The 18,752-nt window shown below is 54.1% G+C and overlaps 2 protein-coding genes across 3 annotated transcripts; both read left to right on the top strand.

Annotated features, from left to right (window-relative positions):
* Nucleotides 1-2,151: 2,151 nt before the first annotated feature.
* Nucleotides 2,152-7,710, top strand: Gtf2h4 (general transcription factor IIH subunit 4). Its single transcript, XM_032889072.1, has 14 exons — nt 2,152-2,327; nt 3,052-3,194; nt 3,559-3,663; nt 4,240-4,371; nt 4,630-4,726; nt 4,816-4,904; nt 5,088-5,199; nt 5,323-5,391; nt 5,550-5,633; nt 5,787-5,919; nt 6,108-6,238; nt 6,742-6,789; nt 6,914-6,992; nt 7,427-7,710. The coding sequence occupies exons 2-14, from the start codon at nt 3,055-3,057 to the stop codon at nt 7,597-7,599; spliced, it is 1,392 nt and encodes a 463-aa protein (XP_032744963.1). The 5' UTR covers nt 2,152-2,327; nt 3,052-3,054; the 3' UTR covers nt 7,600-7,710.
* Nucleotides 7,711-7,804: 94 nt separating this feature from the next.
* On the top strand, nt 7,805-18,306 carry Vars2 (valyl-tRNA synthetase 2, mitochondrial). Of its 2 annotated transcripts, XM_032889071.1 has the most exons (30): nt 7,805-8,323; nt 8,456-8,537; nt 8,627-8,727; nt 9,352-9,473; nt 9,575-9,641; nt 9,737-9,834; nt 10,795-10,876; nt 10,980-11,099; nt 11,394-11,505; nt 11,976-12,064; nt 12,442-12,532; nt 12,717-12,844; nt 12,934-13,037; nt 13,290-13,371; nt 13,970-14,046; nt 14,128-14,203; nt 14,395-14,500; nt 14,597-14,667; nt 14,755-14,880; nt 14,994-15,098; nt 15,174-15,242; nt 15,323-15,401; nt 15,491-15,618; nt 15,693-15,845; nt 16,474-16,694; nt 16,920; nt 17,397-17,508; nt 17,586-17,761; nt 17,833-17,955; nt 18,044-18,306. In XM_032889071.1, exons 1-30 carry the CDS (start codon nt 8,123-8,125, stop codon nt 18,137-18,139), a joined length of 3,198 nt encoding a protein of 1,065 aa, XP_032744962.1. In that variant the 5' UTR covers nt 7,805-8,122; the 3' UTR covers nt 18,140-18,306. The 2 variants fall into 2 exon arrangements, with proteins under 2 accessions (XP_032744962.1, XP_032744960.1); XM_032889069.1 differs by lacking the exon at nt 16,920 and having other exon boundaries at nt 8,093-8,323; nt 16,474-16,680.
* Nucleotides 18,307-18,752: the final 446 nt, after the last annotated feature.

Below are 18,752 nucleotides of genomic sequence, written 5' to 3'. Positions count from 1 at the left end.
ACACCCCAGAAGAGGGCAGCAGGTCCCATTACAGATGGTTGTGAGCCACCATGTGGTTGCTGGGAATTGAACTCAGGACCTCTGGAAGAGCAGTCAGTGCTCTTAACCACTGAGCTATCTCTCCAGCCCCTTCTTTTCTTTCTAAAGAAGATTATTATTTTTAAGTTCTGTGTCCAGGTGCTACAAAGACGCAGAAGGGGACATTTGATCCCCCTGGAACTGGAGTTACAGGAATTTTATTCTTTTTACTGTTAGATTTCTGAACAGCTTAAAGGGACAGGAGGCAGAAAAGAAAACAGAGACTGACTTCAACTGATTTCAACAGTTTATTTCAGACACAGTGTTAGAGGAGCATCTGCCAAAAAGGAAGGGGGTACTTGGGTTTATCTAGGAGGTTTGCGGGATGGGAAGTTAAGCGCCGCATCTGGGGCTACATGCAAGCCTTCAATTTCTCCCTCCTGGAGAAAAGGCCATTTTATCTTTAGAAACTGCCTTGCCTTGGCAGAGAGTTAAGTAACAGCAGTGAGGGAGGGGCTGGAGTCTCACTATAAGGCCTTGCTCAGGATCTGGTTCCAGGTTTATTCTAACATTTACAACCAAGACAATAGCAGAGTACTTTCATTGTTAAAAGGTGACTTTTTTAAAAAATTTTTTTGGGGTTGGGGACTTAGCTCAGTGGTAGAGCGCTTGCCTAAGAAGCGCAAGGCCCTGGGTTCGGTTCCCAGCTCCGAAAAAAATAACCAAAAAAAAAAATTTTTTTTTAAATTTATTTATTTATTATGTATACATCATACGGCTTTCTGCCTGCATGTTATGCAGAAGAGGGCACCAGACCTGATTATAGGTGGTTGTGAGCCACCATGTGGTTGCTGGGATTTGAACTCAGGACCTCTGGAAGAGCAGTCAGTGCTCTAACCACTGAGCCGTCGCTCCAGCTCAAAGGTGACTTTTATTATTACTGCTGTGTGTGAGTGCAGGAGGGGAGAGGCCAGGATGCCCAGCTCCATGGCACAGGAATGGAAGTCAGTTGTCTTTCCCTCTGCTCAGGTCACAGCACAGCAAGGCCTTTCCCCCACTGAGCCATTTCAGCAGCCCGCGACTTTCTTTAAAATACCTAATAAAGCATCACCAAGTCCTTACATAGCCCCACCATTTTTGCCCTTGGTAAATGTGTTTCTCATCAGCACGGGGACTTCCTTGTGCTGTTTTCTTATTCTTGTTGGGCTTGATAGTGATGTAAGAATAACAGAATTTGCCCCATAAGAATTGGGGAGGGATTGGGATTTAGCTCAGTGGTAGAGCGCTTGCCTAGGAAGCGCAAGGCCCTGGGTTCGGTCCCCAGCTCTGAAAAAAAAAAAAAAAAAGAATTGGAGAACCTCTAGATGATCTTAGTTGCTGTCATTCCTTCCTTTCCCTTGTCTTGTCTATGATAAATTCATAAGTCAAATCAGGGCAAACGATAGCTTTCTTTTAAAAATTGTAATATAATCTTCTAACTCCCGGGGAGTTGGAAGGGCTGAGGAGGAAGAGATTAAGATTGATTGTGCGGGTTGGGGGATGGTGGAGAGATGGCTCAGCAGTTAAGTACACTGGGCTGTTCTTCCAAAGGGCCCGGGTTCAATTTCTAGCACCCACATGGTAGCTCACAGCTGTCTGTAATTCCAGTTCTAGGGGACTCTGACCTCACAGACATTTTGATTGATTGAGCATTTAGTAGCCAAATAAGGGCGATTGTGTTGATCCTCGACCCATGAAAACTTTCTGCACTGTGCATTATCTCAGTTTTGCGGAAAACAGCACAGGTCAAGAAACCCAGTTTTGAGGTCTCTAAGTCTAACATACCACCACTGAGCTGCTTTAGCGCGTCTCCGATAGGAGACTCTGGAGCTTCTCCAGATTGGGTGCCTCCTCCTGTCTAGCCCTGACTGAGATTAGCTTTAGCTTCACAAGGGAGAGAGGCGCGGAACCAAATGGTCTGGCTTAGGGTGTTCCTAGGGAATCCTAATGAAAAGTCACTGCCTCTCGGCTGTCCTTCTTGCGGTGCCTTTCGGGAACTGTAGTCAGACCCTCCTCACAGTGCTCCAATGTAGACTAGAAGAGGACTACAATTCCCAGTATGCCACGCGTCAGACGCGTACATTGCCTATTCTAATCCCCTTTACTCTTGACACTTTTTTTCTGCGCTCCCTTCTCTTTGGGCTGCTTTTTGGCTGGGTCCTGTCTGTGAAGTTCTCCGCGGTTCTCCCACGTTTTAGAATTTTCATCTTTTATTTCCAGGAGCCAATGCGAGACATTAGCTCTGATTAGGCGACAGCTGGTGACCCGGGGTGCGCGGAGGGGATCCGAGTGGTGAGGGGGTGGGAGAAGGGTAAGGGAGAGAGTTGAGCGAGAGGTGGTGTGAAAGGAAAGCTGGGGAGAAGTGAGGAGCTCGGAAGCGTTTGTCTCAGTGAGAGGGGTGAAGCTGGCTCGGGGGGTAAAGGGATAGAAAGAGATTTAGGTTGGTAAGCGCGGAGGCAGTTTATAACCGTACACCCAGATGAGAGCGCTAAGGACTTGACAGATTTATAGTGATCTGATCAGGAGGGTGGACAAGAGAGAAGCCTAGGCTCAAACAAGCATCTTTGTCACTGCTTAGGTTAACTCGAGACGTCATTGATAATGCAAAAAACACTTTTGCAAGTAGGACACAATAAGTAATTCAGTCACTTTTGTCCACACCGGTGAGGATCTGGATTTGATTCTCAGGACCATACACAAAATGAGAATAATTTCACCCCCTGGAGACTGAAAAAAGGCTGAACTTTGGGGCAGATGTGGGATGAAAAGCCTGGTGGCCACTTGGGACGTGGAAGCAGATGGGTCAGGGGTTCAAATCCATCCTTGGCTACACAGCAAGTTCAAGGCCATCCTGAGCTGCATGATGAAGAAGCAGGACACGAGGGGTTTGGGAGGAATGAGTGGCACCAGACAGGAAAGTACAGAAAGTGAACCTGATAGATCTGGAGTCAGTGATATGGGTCATGCGGGAGTTCTGACACTTGTCCCTCTCAGGTGATGGAGATCACCCCCTCGAGGGGTGGACTGAACCGAGCACACCTACAATGCAGGAATCTACAGGAGTTCTTAGGCGGCCTGAGCCCTGGGGTGCTGGACCGATTGTATGGACACCCTGCCACTTGTCTGGCGGTCTTCAGGTGAGGAGCCTTCAAAGCAAAGGGGGCATTTGGAGAGCGTAACGGGGCCTGCAGACTGAAGTTAGTTATCGTGGGGGAGAGGCTTACCTCAGTGAGTACCAGGGTGTTAGATAGTGTGTCAATCCAAAACAGAGGTTGTGGGGGCAGCGGGACTGGTAAGGATGTGGGAGATGGCGTGAGACGTTTGAGAGGCAGATGTTGCAGGGTATTTGATCACATTGTGAACCCCAAGGTTATGAAGCAGAAAAACCTTGTATTGTGGTTCAGTCCTACCATACACCTTTTAGCCAAGGGGCTAGGCAGATAAGGGCAGAGATGCAGGTGTGAGGTTGCTTCTGATAACATTGGCCTCTGAACCTTACAGGGAGCTCCCTTCCTTGGCTAAGAACTGGGTGATGAGGATGCTCTTTCTGGAGCAGCCTCTACCACAGGCCGCCGTGGCCCTGTGGGTGAAGAAAGAGTTCAGCAAGTGAGTCCTGTGCAAGCGACATTTCTCAAATTGCTTTTGTTTGGAACACTGCCAGGGTGCACACACACAGGAGCTGGGGATCAGATTTGGGGCCTTTCAACAGACCCTGCCCTACACAAGGAAAACCCTCCAGAATACACTTGCAGTGGTTTCCATGGTGCAGAGTTGTGATCTCTCTAGCTGTATACTAATTAGAACAAAACAAACAAAAAGACCAAAGGAAGAAAGGAAAAAAGTAGCCAGCGAAGTTGGGAGGTAGAGACAGGAAACAGTAGATTGTAAGGTTACATTGCAAGTTTGATACATTGTAAGGTCGAGGCTGTCCCAGGCTTCATAGGACCCCTTCTGAAACAAAACAAATGGGGGAGGGGGATTGACTTAGAAAACAAAACAGAGAAACCAATAACAATCAAAACTAGCTATGTTCTCCTTAGCATTGTACTTCAGGTTGCCTCACCCAGTGCATGTTGCTTCCCTCTGCAACACTGTTCCAAGGACCGCCATTCAGGGGAGAGAGAGCTCTCTGGAGGTCTCCTTTCTATTCATGACACCCCACCCAACTCTGCTTCCGTCCAGGGCTCAGGAGGAAAGTACCGGGCTGTTGAGTGGCCTCCGTATTTGGCATACGCAGCTGCTCCCCGGTGGACTCCAGGGCCTCATCTTGAACCCTGTCTTCCGCCAGAACCTCCGAATTGCTCTTCTGGGTGGGTACGTCATTCCCTTCTCTTCCTGACCTAGGGGAACGAACTGCTTACTACACTCATGGGGGGAGAAGCTCTTGAGAGACCTCCCCAGAACCTCTTCCCCCTCACTCCCACCCCTTCGGGAAGCTCCTTCAAGAATACATTGAACCAGGTGTGGATGTGGGCTGCAGAAAATGTCCTCTTCTCATGGTTCATGGGGCGAGGGAAAAGACCTAGAGAAGCAGGAAACAGGGCTCCTTATTCCTGTTCATCCTGGCCACAGGGGCAAGGCCTGGTCTGATGACACAAGTCAGCTGGGACCAGACAAGCACGCCCGGGATGTCCCCTCACTTGATAAGTATGCCGAGGAGCGCTGGGAGGTGAGGAGCAGGCCCCTGCGGGCCTCCACTGCGCGCCCTGTTCCCAGTAGCCCTAGAAACCCCAGTCTCCTGACCCTTTTCGTCTCTAGGTGGTCTTGCATTTCATGGTGGGCTCCCCCAGTGCAGCTGTCAGCCAGGATCTGGCTCAACTCCTCAGCCAGGCCGGGCTTATGAAAAGGTGAGGAGGGCAGAGCACGGCTGCTCCCTGCTCAGCCATCTCCTTGGGTCTCAAATAAAGTGGGTATCTTCTGGGGCTAGGAGGGAGTGGAGAGAGTTGGCTGAGAGGAGAGGCCTAAGTTGGGGTAAGCAGACTAGGTATAGCCCTTTGCAAGCTGCTACCATCAGCCCTCTCTGTCACTAGCACCGAGCCCGGAGAGCCACCGTGTATCACTTCCGCTGGCTTCCAGTTCCTGCTACTAGACACGCCTGCCCAGCTCTGGTACTTCATGCTGCAGTATCTGCAGACAGCCCAGGTAAGAGCCAGGGCCTAGGACACTGCTCACTCTGCTCAGGTCCCCGAGTAACGACCAGCCCACGGTGCTCCTTAACTCCCTCTTCCTGTCTCATGTCCTGTCTCTCTGCCGTTTCCTTCTCAGAGTCGGGGCATGGATCTAGTGGAGATTCTCTCCTTCCTTTTCCAGCTCAGTTTCTCTACTCTTGGCAAGGTAAGTAGGGAGCGAGCTGGGGGACAGGGAGGTAAGGAGAGGTTATGGCGGAAGACGGTAATAACCACAGAACCACCTGAGAAGGCAAGAGGAGGAGAAGACAGGCTGGGTAGTGACCGTGGGTGTGTCATAGCTCCCGCTGGCCATCTCTTCACCAGGACTACTCCGTGGAGGGGATGAGTGATTCTTTGTTGAACTTCCTGCAACACCTGCGTGAGTTCGGGCTTGTTTTCCAGAGGAAGGTATGTACACCCAGCTGTAGGCCTCTAGGACAGTAGGGTGTTTGGGGTGCAGCCAAAAGACCTAGCTAGGACTGAGTGCTTGGGTCATTTGAGGGGGGGGAGGTTAAGGGCCGATGCGGGGATCGGACCCCATCTTGCCCCATGTCCTTCCAGAGGAAGTCCCGGCGTTACTACCCCACACGCCTGGCCATCAACCTCTCATCTGGTGTCTCCGGGGCTGGGGGCACTGTGCACCAGCCTGGCTTCATTGTCGTAGAAACCAATTACAGACTGTATGCCTATACCGGTGAGTCCGGGTCGGGGTGGATGGGCAGGGAGTGGGGAGGGGAAGGACACAGGAGAAAATGGCTGCCCGCATTCACTAGGTGATCTATGTAGCTTCCTGGCATTCATCCCTACACTTGCGGGTGGGCGGGGCTGGAGGAAGGCAGGCTGGGCAGCCTCCTCACCCCTCCCCCTTCACCCCTGGGGCAGAGTCGGAGCTGCAGATCGCCCTCATTGCTCTATTCTCCGAGATGCTCTATCGATTCCCCAACATGGTGGTGGCACAAGTGACCCGGGAGAGCGTGCAGCAGGCCATCGCCAGCGGCATCACGGCCCAGCAGGTATCCCTGCTTGGAGAGGAGGTCGGGAAAGGGGCTGTGCTTGCCCTGGGTGGGGGGGGGGGCAAAGGTGTTCCTTTCCTGGAAGCACAGGTCTGTCAGGGGAGGTGGTGAGTCACCTGGGTACCTGGGAAGGCAGGAAGGGAGGCCGTCAAGCTGTGAATCTGCCTCACTCCACTGTTCACAGATGCTTTATCTCTGCGAGCCTTACTCTGCTCCCTCCCAGGAAGTAGCAGTCCGCCTCATAGGGGTGCTGGAAGACTAGGTGCTAAGACTCTTAGCTCAGAGCCTGCCGAGCAGCAAGTGCTCAAAATATAGAAAGAAAAACAAGGCAAGACTATGGAGAGAGCAGATGCACCTAGAGAGGGTCACAGGCGTGACCTGGAAGTAACAGCTAGCAGGCATGGGTCCTGTCAGAGGGCTGCGGCTAGGAGAACGTGGAGATGCTGTTTCAGCGACATTAGGTGACCTCTCAGATGCCTTTCTACATCCTTGTGTTTTCCTAGATAATCCATTTCCTAAGGACCAGGGCCCATCCAGTGATGCTCAAACAGGTACGGATGGGTACAAAGGCTAGAGGCTGGCAGTCTGGGCACCTAGCAAGGGGAGGATGGATGAGGAACCAGAGACTGCTTTGGGCATTTGCCCTGGTCCTATAGCCTCACCCTTGTCCTGCAGACTCCTGTGCTGCCCCCCACCATAACAGACCAGATTCGGCTGTGGGAGCTAGAAAGGGACAGACTTCGGTTCACTGAAGGTGAGTGGCTCCTGCTGAGCTAATCTCGGTCCATTGGCTAAAGAGGTAAGGCCGGCAATTTCGCCATGGTAAATGAAAAAGGTTTTGTGCATTTCATATTTGTTTCCCCTCTGGGAAGGAGAGGAAAACTGATCCTTTATTTTGATATATTGGTAGCAGGAAATATGTCCCCAACAGTGCAGTTTGGATTAAGTTAGGTGGGGGTAAGGGGAGGGGTAATTCAGCCATCTCTCTAGGTGGGTGTGCATGTTTTTTCTTGTGGATTCTGTTGGCTTTTCGAGTGTCTGGATGCCACGGGTGTTAAAAGTTGAATAGTCGACTGTCCGTAGAGAATTAGTTAGAACTATGGCCTGCAGCTCCTGCCTGGATGCTGCTCGGAGGGGCCGAGACCACTGCAGAGCTCCTCACCTCCTGCCTGTCCCACCCGACCCCAGGCGTTCTGTACAACCAGTTCCTATCGCAAGTGGACTTTGAATTGCTGCTGGCCCACGCGCGGGAGCTGGGCGTGCTCGTGTTCGAGAACTCGGCCAAGCGGCTGATGGTGGTGACGCCGGCGGGGCACAGCGACGTCAAGCGCTTCTGGAAGCGGCAGAAGCACAGCTCCTGAGCCGGCTGGGTCCGGCCCGGGGCGGGCGAGCGGGCGGGCAGCTTTCCAACTCAGGTGTATTTTGTTTACACATCGGGACATTTCTTGTTTAATAAAATTGTGGAAAAAAGCTAAACGCCTGCCGACGTTTTCCATTCCAGCGCGGTGAAATTCACTTCTACACAGGAGCGAGAGTCTTCTGCGCATGCGTAGCCCCGCCCACGTACACGCGCGCGCGCCTCGGCGGTGCTCCTATCGCTCGGGAGTTCGCTGCGGCGTTCGTGGTAGATTCGCGTGGCCCAGGTTGAGACCTGGGTGTCCCTAGTTTCCGAACCCCAACCTTCGTGTCCTGGTGAGGGGCAGAGCTCCCGCCTCTTCCGGACGCCCTGGTTTCAATGACTCCAGAGTGCGGTCCCGCCGTGCGCTCCGCCCCTAGGCGGAAGGACGTAGAGTGAGAGGGTCCTGCGGGCCGGAGTGAAGGGTCGTGACCTCCTGCACCCCATGATCTAGTGAGCAGACCTCCACCCCTTCCTAAACACTCCCGATGCCTCATTTACCTCTGGCCTCTTTCCGGCCACCTCTCTGGGGGCTGAGGCCCTCATGGGGTCTCGCCAGGCCCCAGGCACTTTGTACACAACCGGAACCCCACGGCTCCCCAGTCTCTCGGAGGAACCGTGAAGCCAAACAGAAGCGCCTGCGGGAGAAGCAGGCGGCCCTGGAGGCTGGGCTGGCTGAGAAGAGCAAGGTCAGGGGTCAGTCCTTGGGTCTCCCAAGACTTGGGAAGGGGCTGAAGGAGACTGGTGCTGGGATCCAGATGACTGGTGTATTGGGAATTGCACCTCCTCCACACACACACACCATTGTTTCCTCCCCGCAGACACCTGCAGTGCCCACTAAGGCCTGGAGTCACAAGGAGGTAGTATTGTATGAAATCCCCACCCGGCCAGGTGAAAAGAAAGGTAAAGTGTAGGGAATGTTTTTGCGACGTTGTTGCTCTTTGGTCTGCTAACACGGGGTTGAGAAGTGGATCTCTCTTCTGCTTCCCCAGATGTTTCCGGGCCCCTGCCTCCTGCTTACAGCCCCCAATATGTTGAAGCAGCCTGGTACCAGTGGTGGGTGCGAGAGGGCTTCTTCAAACCAGAGTATCAGGTCAGTGCGCGGCAGAGGGCTTCTCCGAGGTCCCTAAGACAGAGTGGGTGGCCCTTGAACTTGGTGAGCACAGGCTAACTTCACAGCTGACCTTTATTTCTTTTGGCCCCTTGCTTTCTTTTCATTTTCCCCGTATTGTATTTACCTTTTTTTCTTTAAATTTTATTTATTTATTATATATGAGTACACTGTAGCCCTTCAGACACACCAGCTTTCATTTCATTTTCCCCATGTGGTTATTGTATTTAACTCAGGACCTTTTGCTATTATTACAATTGTTTTATTATTACAATTGTTGTTGTTATTATTATTGACAAGGTTTCTTTCTTGGTGTAGCCCTGACTGTCCTGGAGCTCTGTAGACTAGGCTGGCCTCAAATTCAGAGATCCACCTTCCTCTGCCTTCCTCATGAGTGCCACTACCCCATGCCTTTTTTTTTTTTTTCCGGAGCTGGGGACCGAACCCAGGGCCTTGCGTTTGCTAGGCAAGCAATCTACCACTGAGCTAAATCCCCAACCCCCCCATGCCTTCTTGAAGTTCTTTTTGCCCCAAGGCACCAGAGGGTGCTGTTCCCCCAGGCAACATCCGGTTCTCCCTGGCTTCTGACTTCCTCATTCCTTCCAGGCAAGGCTGCCCCAAGCTACAGGGGAGACCTTTTCCATGTGTATCCCACCTCCCAATGTCACGGGCTCCCTGCACATTGGCCATGCGCTCACAGTGGCGATACAGGATGCTTTTGTGCGCTGGTGAGAGGTGATGGGGCTGCTGCCATTCCCAAAGGGAAGGTTGGAGGGACCCGGGATGAGGATAAGTGAGCTCAGGGGTCCCCGTGGTGTTTCTATGGCAGGCACCGGATGCGTGGGGATCGTGTGCTGTGGATCCCCGGGTCAGATCACGCAGGAATTGCTACACAGGTGGGTCTTGTAGCCCCTCTCCTCTGCTTGATTGAAAGAGCTGTCTTTATGTGAAGCAGCTGACTAGCTCTCATTTTCTCTCCATCCCACTTCAGGCTGTGGTGGAGAAACAGCTGTGGAGGGAGCGGAGAGTGCGGAGACACGAGCTGAGCCGGGAGGACTTCCTCAGGGCTGTGTGGCAGTGGAAACAGGAGTAAGTTGTCAGGGCCAGTGTGACTGGCTGAGAGTCTGCTTGTCAGCGCTACTGACTGACGGCATTCCATTCTTCCTGCCTCAGAGCAGGGGCTGACGGATGGGGTGTCTGAGCCAAGAGTGTGTGTGTTAGAATGTACACATTTGTATACTATGCTCATGTTAAAATATATACATTTATGTGTGTGCTATGCTCACGTTAGAATGCACACACTTGTGTGTATATGAATGGATATGTACAAATGTGTGGGTTCTTTTTACCCTCCTTGTCTTGTTTTCTTGGACTTTGTTACCTCTCCTGTGCCCCTGGACCCTCCTATGTTTGTGGTCACATACTTTTTTCTCTTACGTTTTTCACAATGTGGCTGTTTCTGCATCCCACACGCCGTGGCCCATGGGCCTCATACATCCCAGCATAGCTGTGAATTGTAAACTTAGAACACTTTGAGGACTTTTTGAGTTTTCTTTTCTTTACTGCATAATTCTCAAATGTGAACTTTTTCTACATGGCAGTGACATGTTTCTGTGTTATGCAATATGTATGTACGTGCACACAACCCATGGGCTACAGCTTAGACACCACTGGCTGTAGCCCAAGATAGTCATCCATTGTGTGTTTCAGAGACCTTTCTGTATCTTTTATTTTAAAGATTTATTATTTAGAAGTACATTGTAGCTGTCTTCAGACACCAGAAGAGGGCATCAGATACCATTACAGATGGTTGTGAGCCACCATGGGGTGCTGGGATTTGAACTCAGGACCTCTGGAAGAGCAGTCAGTGCTCTTAACCACTGAGCCATCTGTAGCCCTTTCTGTATCTTTTAGAGCCGTAGGAAGCCCCACCCCGGGTGTGTGGTTCTACCTCCGCGCACACTTCATCTCCTCTGGCATTGGCGAGCAGCCATGGTTAGAGCCAGGAGCTGCTCTGGTCATATTTACTGATAGGAATCTCTGGTGCAGGAAAGGAGGGGAGATCTACGAGCAGCTGTGCGCCCTGGGCGCTTCTCTGGACTGGGATCGAGAGTGTTTCACCATGGATGCCGTGAGTTCACGTCACAGTCCCTGTGGGTTTAGGGGGAGGGGTAAGGGAGTCCCTGGGTTCAGCTGAGGGAGGATGTCAGGTGTGGACACTCAGATCATTCCAGGGCTCCTCAGCAGCTGTGACGGAAGCTTTTGTGCGACTCTATGACTTGGGATTGTTGTACCGGAACCGCCAGCTTGTCAACTGGTCATGTACTCTGAGATCGGCCATCTCAGACATTGAGGTGAGGGAGAAAGGCTGTTGGAGCCAGGTCCTTGCCATCATTGGCAGTGTCTGTGTTTGATTTTCCTGTGCTCTAATCGCACTGGTCAGAGGGTGGTGTACTGACCTGTAGGGATAGTATAAGTCACAGAATTTTAGCAGCGTGAGGTGCTATGGCTTTACTGTGGAAGATGGGTCCTCAGCCCTCTGGGAGGGAAGGAAGGAGGGAAGCAGGATGGACAACTGTAGGACTCCTGGCTGTGAGCACTAGAGAGAGAGAAAGGCTGCTCTCTCACCCGCCTCCTCAATCCTCCAGGTAGAAAGCCGGCCCCTACCTGGCCGCACAGTGTTGCGGCTGCCTGGCTGCCCAATCCCTGTGTCTTTTGGGCTCCTGGTTTCCATTGCTTTCCCTGTGGATGGAGAACCTGGTGAGTGAGGTCCTGAGAGTTGCCCTCTCCCCTTTGCTTCCATTTTCTCGAGTGCCTAATGTTTCTGGGACCTCTGGTAGGTTTGCACTGTTGTGGGTACTTATTCTGTGGGGAGAAAAGGCACATGGCCCTCTTCTTCTTTGGGACTTAAAGTGTGACTCTGTGAGGTCTTCTCACTAAGAGGTGAAAGATTAGTTCAGAGCTAACGGCAGTGTACCTGTGACCACAGGATTTGGGGGCAGAGGTGGGAGGATTCCAAGTTCAAGGCTCACCTGGTCTACATAGCAAGTTCCAAGCCAGCCACAGTTACATGAGGCCCTGTTAAAACAATGCAGAAGATTAGTTCTAAAGTGTAGTCCAGAGCAGAGAAAAAAGGTAGGCTGCTCCCCCGCCCCCTTCCTGCTCCACCTGTGTAGGAGAAAGGGTGCAGGGTGATGGTGTGACATCAGCGCTTGAATGCTTGTCTCCAGGCACAGAGATTGTGGTGGGAACCACCAGGCCAGAGACCCTGCCTGGAGATGTGGCTGTGGCCGTTCACCCAGACGACCCGAGATACACGGTGAGTAGGGTGTGCCATCCCACCCGCACAGTGCCCCCTTTTTCTTGTCAGACACTTCTGAGGTTCTCCTCTCAGCTCTGTGGTGGCCCTGAGATGCCCCCTTCTCGTTTTTTTTTTTTTGCTATTCTGCTTTTCCTCATGCTTGGGGTTAACTCACAGCGGCCTCTGCTGCCCTTCTGTGTCACAGCCACGCTGACTAATTTATGTGTCCTATGGCTGCCTTCAGTAGCAGTAGGAATTGTCCACTCAGACGTCTGAGGCTGGGTCTCGCTCTCACCCCCGCCTTGTGCTTTCTACCCTTTTGCTCTAGGGCTGTCATGGCCCAAACCCTCTCACCCGCACTCGTGTCTGTTCCTAATGGCTCACCTTGCCTTTAGCATTTACATGGGCGCCAGCTCCGTCACCCTTTGACAGGACAGCGTCTCCCCCTCATCACAGACACCACTGTTCAGCCACATGTGGGTACAGGTGTGTAGAAGTCAAGGGTCCAGGGAGGGAGGGAAGGGAAGAGGAGGAGAAAAGTGAGAGCTGGGGGTGGGGATGATGGAGCCAGGGTGGGGTGGGCGGTGGAGGGGATGAGGCGTGGGATATGGTGTTCCTTGAAGCCCAAGGCCAAGGTCAGTGTCGGTCTCAGAGCCTCTGTCTTCCCCAGGGGCGGTGAAGGTGACTCCTGCTCACAGTCCTGCAGATGCTGAGATGGGGACCCGGCATGGCTTGACCCCACTGAGTGTCATTGCAGAGGATGGGACCATGACGCCCCTCTGTGGAGACTGGCTGCAGGTGGGTGGAGCCTTGGTCTCCTATAGGCGTCCTCTGCCCTGTCTCCCCGGCTAGTCTGAAGCCTCTGATACTGTCACTTCCCCCGCCAGGGCCTTCACCGATTCGTGGCCCGGGAAAAGATCATGTGCACACTGAGGGAGCGGGGCCTGTTCCGGGGCCTACAGGAGCACCCCATGGTGCTGCCCATCTGCAGGTATCCCCATTTTAACCCTTTGCTAGGCCCATCCCGAAAGGGAATGGATGAGGCTAAGAGGGACAGCAGGGAGGGCTCTGTACCCTGATCAGAGTGCAGGTCCCGTTCGAGTTGGGGTCCTGCAACCCACGCTGGCCTGGAACTCCTGACCTGTCAAGTGTTGGAACCATAAAGGGTGCCACCAGGCTGGGCTTCTGTGAGATTTTTGTCCCCAGCTTTTTCCTCAGGGCCTCTCACCTGCTGTCCTTTCAGCCGTTCCGGGGATGTCGTGGAGTACCTGCTGAAGAGCCAGTGGTTTGTGCGCTGCCAGGAAATGGGAGACCGAGCTGCCAAGGTAAGGCCCCGGACGGGGAAGGGAAGGGCTGGGCCTCGAGTGGGAGCTCCTGAGAATGGGGATAAAGGTCAGTCAGAGTAGGGAATCTACTGTCATAAGGGCTCTTGTGGTGATGGGAAGGGGGCCTGGAGGGCTGGCTTGTGCCCTTGTCCTAGCCCAGAACCTTCTTGGACAGCATGCAAGGTCCTCCTGAGGTTTTTTTTGTTTTGTGGGGTGTACGTAATGCCTTGGTTCAGTCCCCCAAACTCACGTGGTGGAGGGAAAGAGCCAAATCCCTAAGTTGTCCCATGGCCTCCTCCTTTTTGGAGCTGGGGACCGAACCCAGGGCCTTGCACTTGCTAGGCAAGCGCTCTACCACTGAGCTACATCCCCAACTAAAAAACTACCTGCACGTGTGAAGACGAGAGGGTAGACTCAGGTTGTCACAGGGAGCCAAGCCCTTTGCCTGCTAGGCTATCTCACTGGCCACCCCTTCTGAGGTCTCGTTTGGTTGGTTTTTGAGACAGGGTCTCACTGTGCAGTCCTGGCTGGCCTGGAACTCACAGGGATCCACCTGCCTCTGTCTGGGATTAAAGGCAAACGCCACCTTTTTTAACAGGCTGTGGAGTCGGGGGCTCTGGAGCTCTGGCCCTCCTTCCACCAGAAGAGCTGGCAACACTGGTTTGCCCACATTGGGTAAGGGGGGGCTTTCATGAAGGTGGGAGGGGGGGGGACCCAGTGGTCAGGTTGAGGTGTCAGTGGCGTCCTCTTTGACAGGGACTGGTGTGTCTCCCGGCAGCTGTGGTGGGGCCATCAGATTCCAGCCTACCGGGTCGTCGGGGAGAAAGCAGAGGTCAGTGAGAACCAACTGAGGGTGGGAGAGCCTCAATCAGGTCAGATAGGGGCTGGGAGCGGGACTCTGTGTGGAACCTACTGTGTGACAATCCCTACGAGTGTCCTTTTCCTTCCTCTAGAGGAGTCTGCCACTCTGGAGACACTGAAAACTGAGTGTCACACCCACCCCCTGCTTCTCAATTTTCCCAGGACGACAGGAAGGAATGCTGGGTGGTCGGACGGTCAGAGGCTGAGGCCAGAGCGGCAGCAGCAAAACAGACAGGAAGACCAGAGGCAGAGCTGATCCTGGAGAGGGGTGAGAAGCTGGCAGGGCAGACGGCAAGCCCCTGTGGGTGGGATTGGCACCAGGGCCTGAAGGTGCTAGCTGCCCCTTTCCCTGTTTTTTCTCCAGACCCTGATGTCCTGGACACTTGGTTCTCTTCAGCTCTTTTCCCCTTCTCTGCCCTGGGTTGGCCCGGAGAGGTGAGGTGGGCTAGAAGGGAGAGCATGAAGAAGGTGGGTGTAGACTGGCGGTGGCAGGCCTGCCCCTTACCGCTCATCTCACCCTAGACGCCAGACCTTGCTCGATTCTACCCCCTCACACTTCTGGAAACGGGCAGTGACCTCCTGACGTTCTGGGTGGGCCGCATGGTCATGCTGGGGACCCAGCTCACTGGACAGCTCCCCTTCAGCAAGGTGACGTACTCCAGTGTCACCCGTCCCCAGTGTGCCTTCCGGTTCACTTCCTACCTTAACTCACTAAGCGCAGACCCATGGGCCTAAGTCCGATGACCCCTCCGTACCTCCAGGTGCTCCTTCACTCCATGGTTCGGGACAGGCAGGGCCGGAAGATGAGCAAGTCCCTGGGGAACGTGCTAGACCCGCGGGACATCATCAGTGGGCAGGAGCTGCAGGTGAGAGCAAGGGTCTTAGCTGGAGATGGAGGTCTACGGAGAGCACGAGGAGGCGCTGACCTGTCTCTCCTCCAGGTGCTCCAGGCCAAGCTGAGAGATGGCAACTTGGACCAGGGAGAGCTCGCTGTTGCAGCCGCAGCACAGGTGAGAGCCGTGGCCCCTGCCCGCCAGCTTCCCCCTTAGCCTCCACAGCACTGGTCACATCTGTCTTCCCTTGGCTGCAGAAAAAGGATTTTCCTTACGGGATCCCTGAGTGTGGGACGGACGCCCTGAGATTTGCACTATGCTCCCATGGAATCCTGGGTGAGCCTCGGTGTGCGGTAGGTCAGAGGGCATCTGTGGACAGCCCCACCGGCTGAGGATGAGCAGACTACATGTTCTTTCCCCTCAAGGTGGCGACCTGCACCTGTCGGTCTCGGAGGTCCTGAACTACCGCCATTTCTGCAACAAGCTCTGGAATGCCCTGCGCTTTATCCTCCGTGCCCTGGGGGATGACTTTGTGCCCCAGCCCGCAGAGAAGGTGGGAGGAGACCAGCAAGCCTGGAGGGGCAGCAGGGACGGGGCAACCAGGTCCTCACACCCTCCTGCTTGCAGGTAACGCCCTCCTCCCCCATGGACGCCTGGATTCTGAGCCGCTTGGCCTTTGCGGCCAACGAGTGTGAGAGGGGCTTCCTCAGCCGGGAGCTTTCGCTTGTCACCCACACCCTGTATCATTTCTGGCTCCACAATCTCTGTGATGTCTACCTGGTGAGTGGTAGGGCACAGCCTGGCGGTTTCTGCTGGAACTGAGTGGTGGTGCAGAGCTCTGTGGGTACAGCCAGTGTCCCCTCATCAGGGGAGCCATGGTCCTCCCTCACTGGCCTGGGCTCTGCAGTACGTACAGCCTGGCAGTCTGACAACCTATCCTAGTGAGGAAGGTGACTGAAAGAGTTCTAAACTGTCAGGGAAAGAGGGCGGTGGGGTTTCTTCAGCCCCAATAGTTGCTGCACTTACACTGAGCAGCTGTATACTGGGAGGACAGTTGGTGCAGTGGGTTTCAGATGAGGGTCTTCAAGCAGTGTCCACGACAGTCACTAGAGTGACCTGTCCACCTCAGTTTCCCACTCAGGGTCATTCAGGATAGGCAGTGGTGGCTGTGGCACTGATACCCCATTTCTCAGCCTTGTTCTCAGGCAGAGGGGACACGGCTCCTTGGTAGACTGCCTGGGCAGGGTGCTCAAAGGCTCTGGGTTCTCTCCCAGCCTCTGGGAAGCACTGGGCCTGTTCACGTGTACATCCTGGGCCAGCATGGTGCCAGTGATGTTCAGTAACTTAGCAGATGCCCCAAGCCAGGCTGTGGTGTGGCTATTGTGCTACCTGTCAGCTCCCTCCTTAGGAAGCGGTGAAGCCAGTGTTGTCGAGTGTGCCCTGTCCCCCAGGACCCCCTCAGGTCCTGTTCTCCTGTGCAGATGTCGGTCTGCGCCTCCTCGCCCCGCTGATGCCCTTCCTGGCAGAAGAACTTTGGCAGAGGCTGCCCCCCAGGCAAGGTGGCTCTGTGGCTCCCAGCATCTGTGTGGCCCCCTACCCCAGTGGCCACAGCCTGGTGAGTCGTGGGCAGTCTTCCTCGGGTGGCTGAAGGTTACTCTATTACCCATGAGGCTTTTCTCATGGGATTGCCAGCAAGCATCTACCTGCTGAGCCGTTTCCCCACCCCCACTGTCCTGGACTCCTCCCACCTCCTCTGCCCCCCAAGTGCTGGCATTAGGCCCAAGTCACCCTGCCCGGCCATATTTGATACTATGTCACTGAATCGCTGTGAGTTAGCATTACACCCCAACCCAGGGTGTGGTGTGGCCATTGTGAGTTCGAGACCAGCCTTAGTACACATACTAAGTTCCAGGACAGCCCAGGATACAAAGGGACCCCTGTCTCAAAAAGAGAAAAGAAAATCTGGGGTTGGAGGGGTGGCTCAGCGGTGAAGAGAATTTGTTCTTGCAGAAGACCTGGGTTCCGTTTCAACATTGGTGGCTCACAGCTGTCTGTAACCGCAATTCCAGGGGGATCCGGCGGGCACACATGTGTTGATTTTGGGCCTCGTGTTTTGATAGGGTTTAGAGTTCTAGCTTCAGTGGGAGTGGTTGGTGCCTTCAGAGTGAGTACAGACATAGCCGCTGGTTGTGTAAACCCTTAGGCGACATCTCGCTGCTGCCCTGCCCCTGGAGGTGGTGGAGCAGTGTGCATGCTGTTGCTTTTGAGACCAGGGAGGGGAGAGAGGCCAGGAGAATCAATGCTGAGTTTCCCTACTGACTCTTTCGTCAGGAGTCCTGGCGCCAGCCAGAGCTGGAGCACTGCTTCTCCCGAGTCCAAGAGATTGTACAGGCACTGCGGGCGCTCCGAGCCACCTACCAGCTCACAAGAGCCCGACCCCACGGTGAGGCTGGTCCTGGGTGGATGGGAGCACTGCAGGAGCTGATGCCCACACTGACTGACTGTCCCTGTCTCCATTAGTGCTGCTACAGAGCTCAGACCCAGGAGAACAAGGCCTAGTCCAGCCCTTCCTGGAACCTCTGGGCGTCCTGAGCCACTGTGGGGCTGTAGGATTCCTGCCCCCAGGGGCAGCAGCTCCCTCAGGGTGGGCCCTGGCCCCACTGGGTGACACCATGAAGATCTACATGGAGCTGCAGGTGACTAGAGAGGTTGGAGGGACCTCAGGGTGGAGGGTGGGCAGGCGTCTGACTTCTCTCCTGTTCTGCAGGGCCTGGTGGACCCCCAGAGCCAGCTACCTCGGCTAGCTGCCCGAAGGCAGAAGTTACAGAAGCAGCTTGATGACCTCTTGAACCGGACCGTGTCCGAGGGTCCTGCAGAGAGGCAGCAGAGGGTAAGGCTCAGGACGCCTGAGTTCCTGGCAGGGCGTGGGTGGGGAGTGGGAAGCCAGTTCATCCTTTTTCATCTTTCTCCTTGTCCAGATTTCCTCCCTCCAGCTGGAATTGTCAAAGCTGGACCAGGCAGCCTCTCACCTACAGCAACTGATGGAGGAGGCTCCAGGCGCCAGGGAGCTCTGAGCTCCACTCACACCCGGCCATGGTTCCTCCTCAGACCTGCTTTCAAGGGCAGATCTGCCTGCTGTTGGTGCAATGGGACCTCAGAGGTGACACGGACCACTTTCCTCATTCTGTAGGAAGGGAGCAGACTAAAGAATGAGGAGATGGAGATAAAAGGATAAACTCCAAGCCCCTGGCCTCCCACTAGTGTGGTCCTTTCCCCCCTGCTGTGCCTCTCCATTGCTCCAGGAAGAGGGGGGCTGCCTAACAACAACCTTTTACCTTCATTTTGGACACGAGTTGCCAGAGAGTGGGAAGTAATTTCCCCACCTTATCAAAAGAATTTAACCTAGCTGATCGACATAACTGGGCACAGCTCCTTTCTGTGACAGGAGCAGAGTTCCAAACGTGCTGGCGCTCCTGTTGCGGGCAGCAGTACCGGGTTTGGGCGCCACCTCTCTGCCCCTTTTCTGCCTTTTTCCTAACACATTAACCACATCCAAGATCTACCTCAGCTGCCCCCATGTGTCTGCATTCTTCCTGAAGGGAAAGCCTTCTTGATCTCCCTCCTTCCCTCCGGGTCAGTGGGTGAGGCAGTGAGTCTAAAAGTCACCAAATGCAGGGGCTGGAGGGA

Source organism: Rattus rattus, chromosome 18 (genome assembly GCF_011064425.1).
Source record: "Rattus rattus isolate New Zealand chromosome 18, Rrattus_CSIRO_v1, whole genome shotgun sequence".
In the NCBI taxonomy this organism is placed as follows: domain Eukaryota; kingdom Metazoa; phylum Chordata; class Mammalia; order Rodentia; family Muridae; genus Rattus; species Rattus rattus.
Note: the sequence above shows the minus strand (reverse complement) of the source record. Positions and strands in the feature narration are given on the sequence as shown.

Coding starts and splice junctions, on each gene's coding strand:
- Gtf2h4 (XM_032889072.1), top strand. CDS start 3,055: ATGGAGATCACCCCCTCGAGGGGTGGACTGAACCGAGCACACCTACAA. Junction 5,200..5,322: donor AGTATCTGCAGACAGCCCAG/GTAAGAGCCAGG, acceptor TTTCCTTCTCAG/AGTCGGGGCATGGATCTAGT. Junction 6,239..6,741: donor GCGGCATCACGGCCCAGCAG/GTATCCCTGCTT, acceptor GTGTTTTCCTAG/ATAATCCATTTCCTAAGGAC.
- Vars2 (XM_032889071.1), top strand. CDS start 8,123: ATGCCTCATTTACCTCTGGCCTCTTTCCGGCCACCTCTCTGGGGGCTG. Junction 10,877..10,979: donor AGTGTTTCACCATGGATGCC/GTGAGTTCACGT, acceptor AGATCATTCCAG/GGCTCCTCAGCAGCTGTGAC. Junction 12,533..12,716: donor TCAGCCACATGTGGGTACAG/GTGTGTAGAAGT, acceptor TGTCTTCCCCAG/GGGCGGTGAAGGTGACTCCT.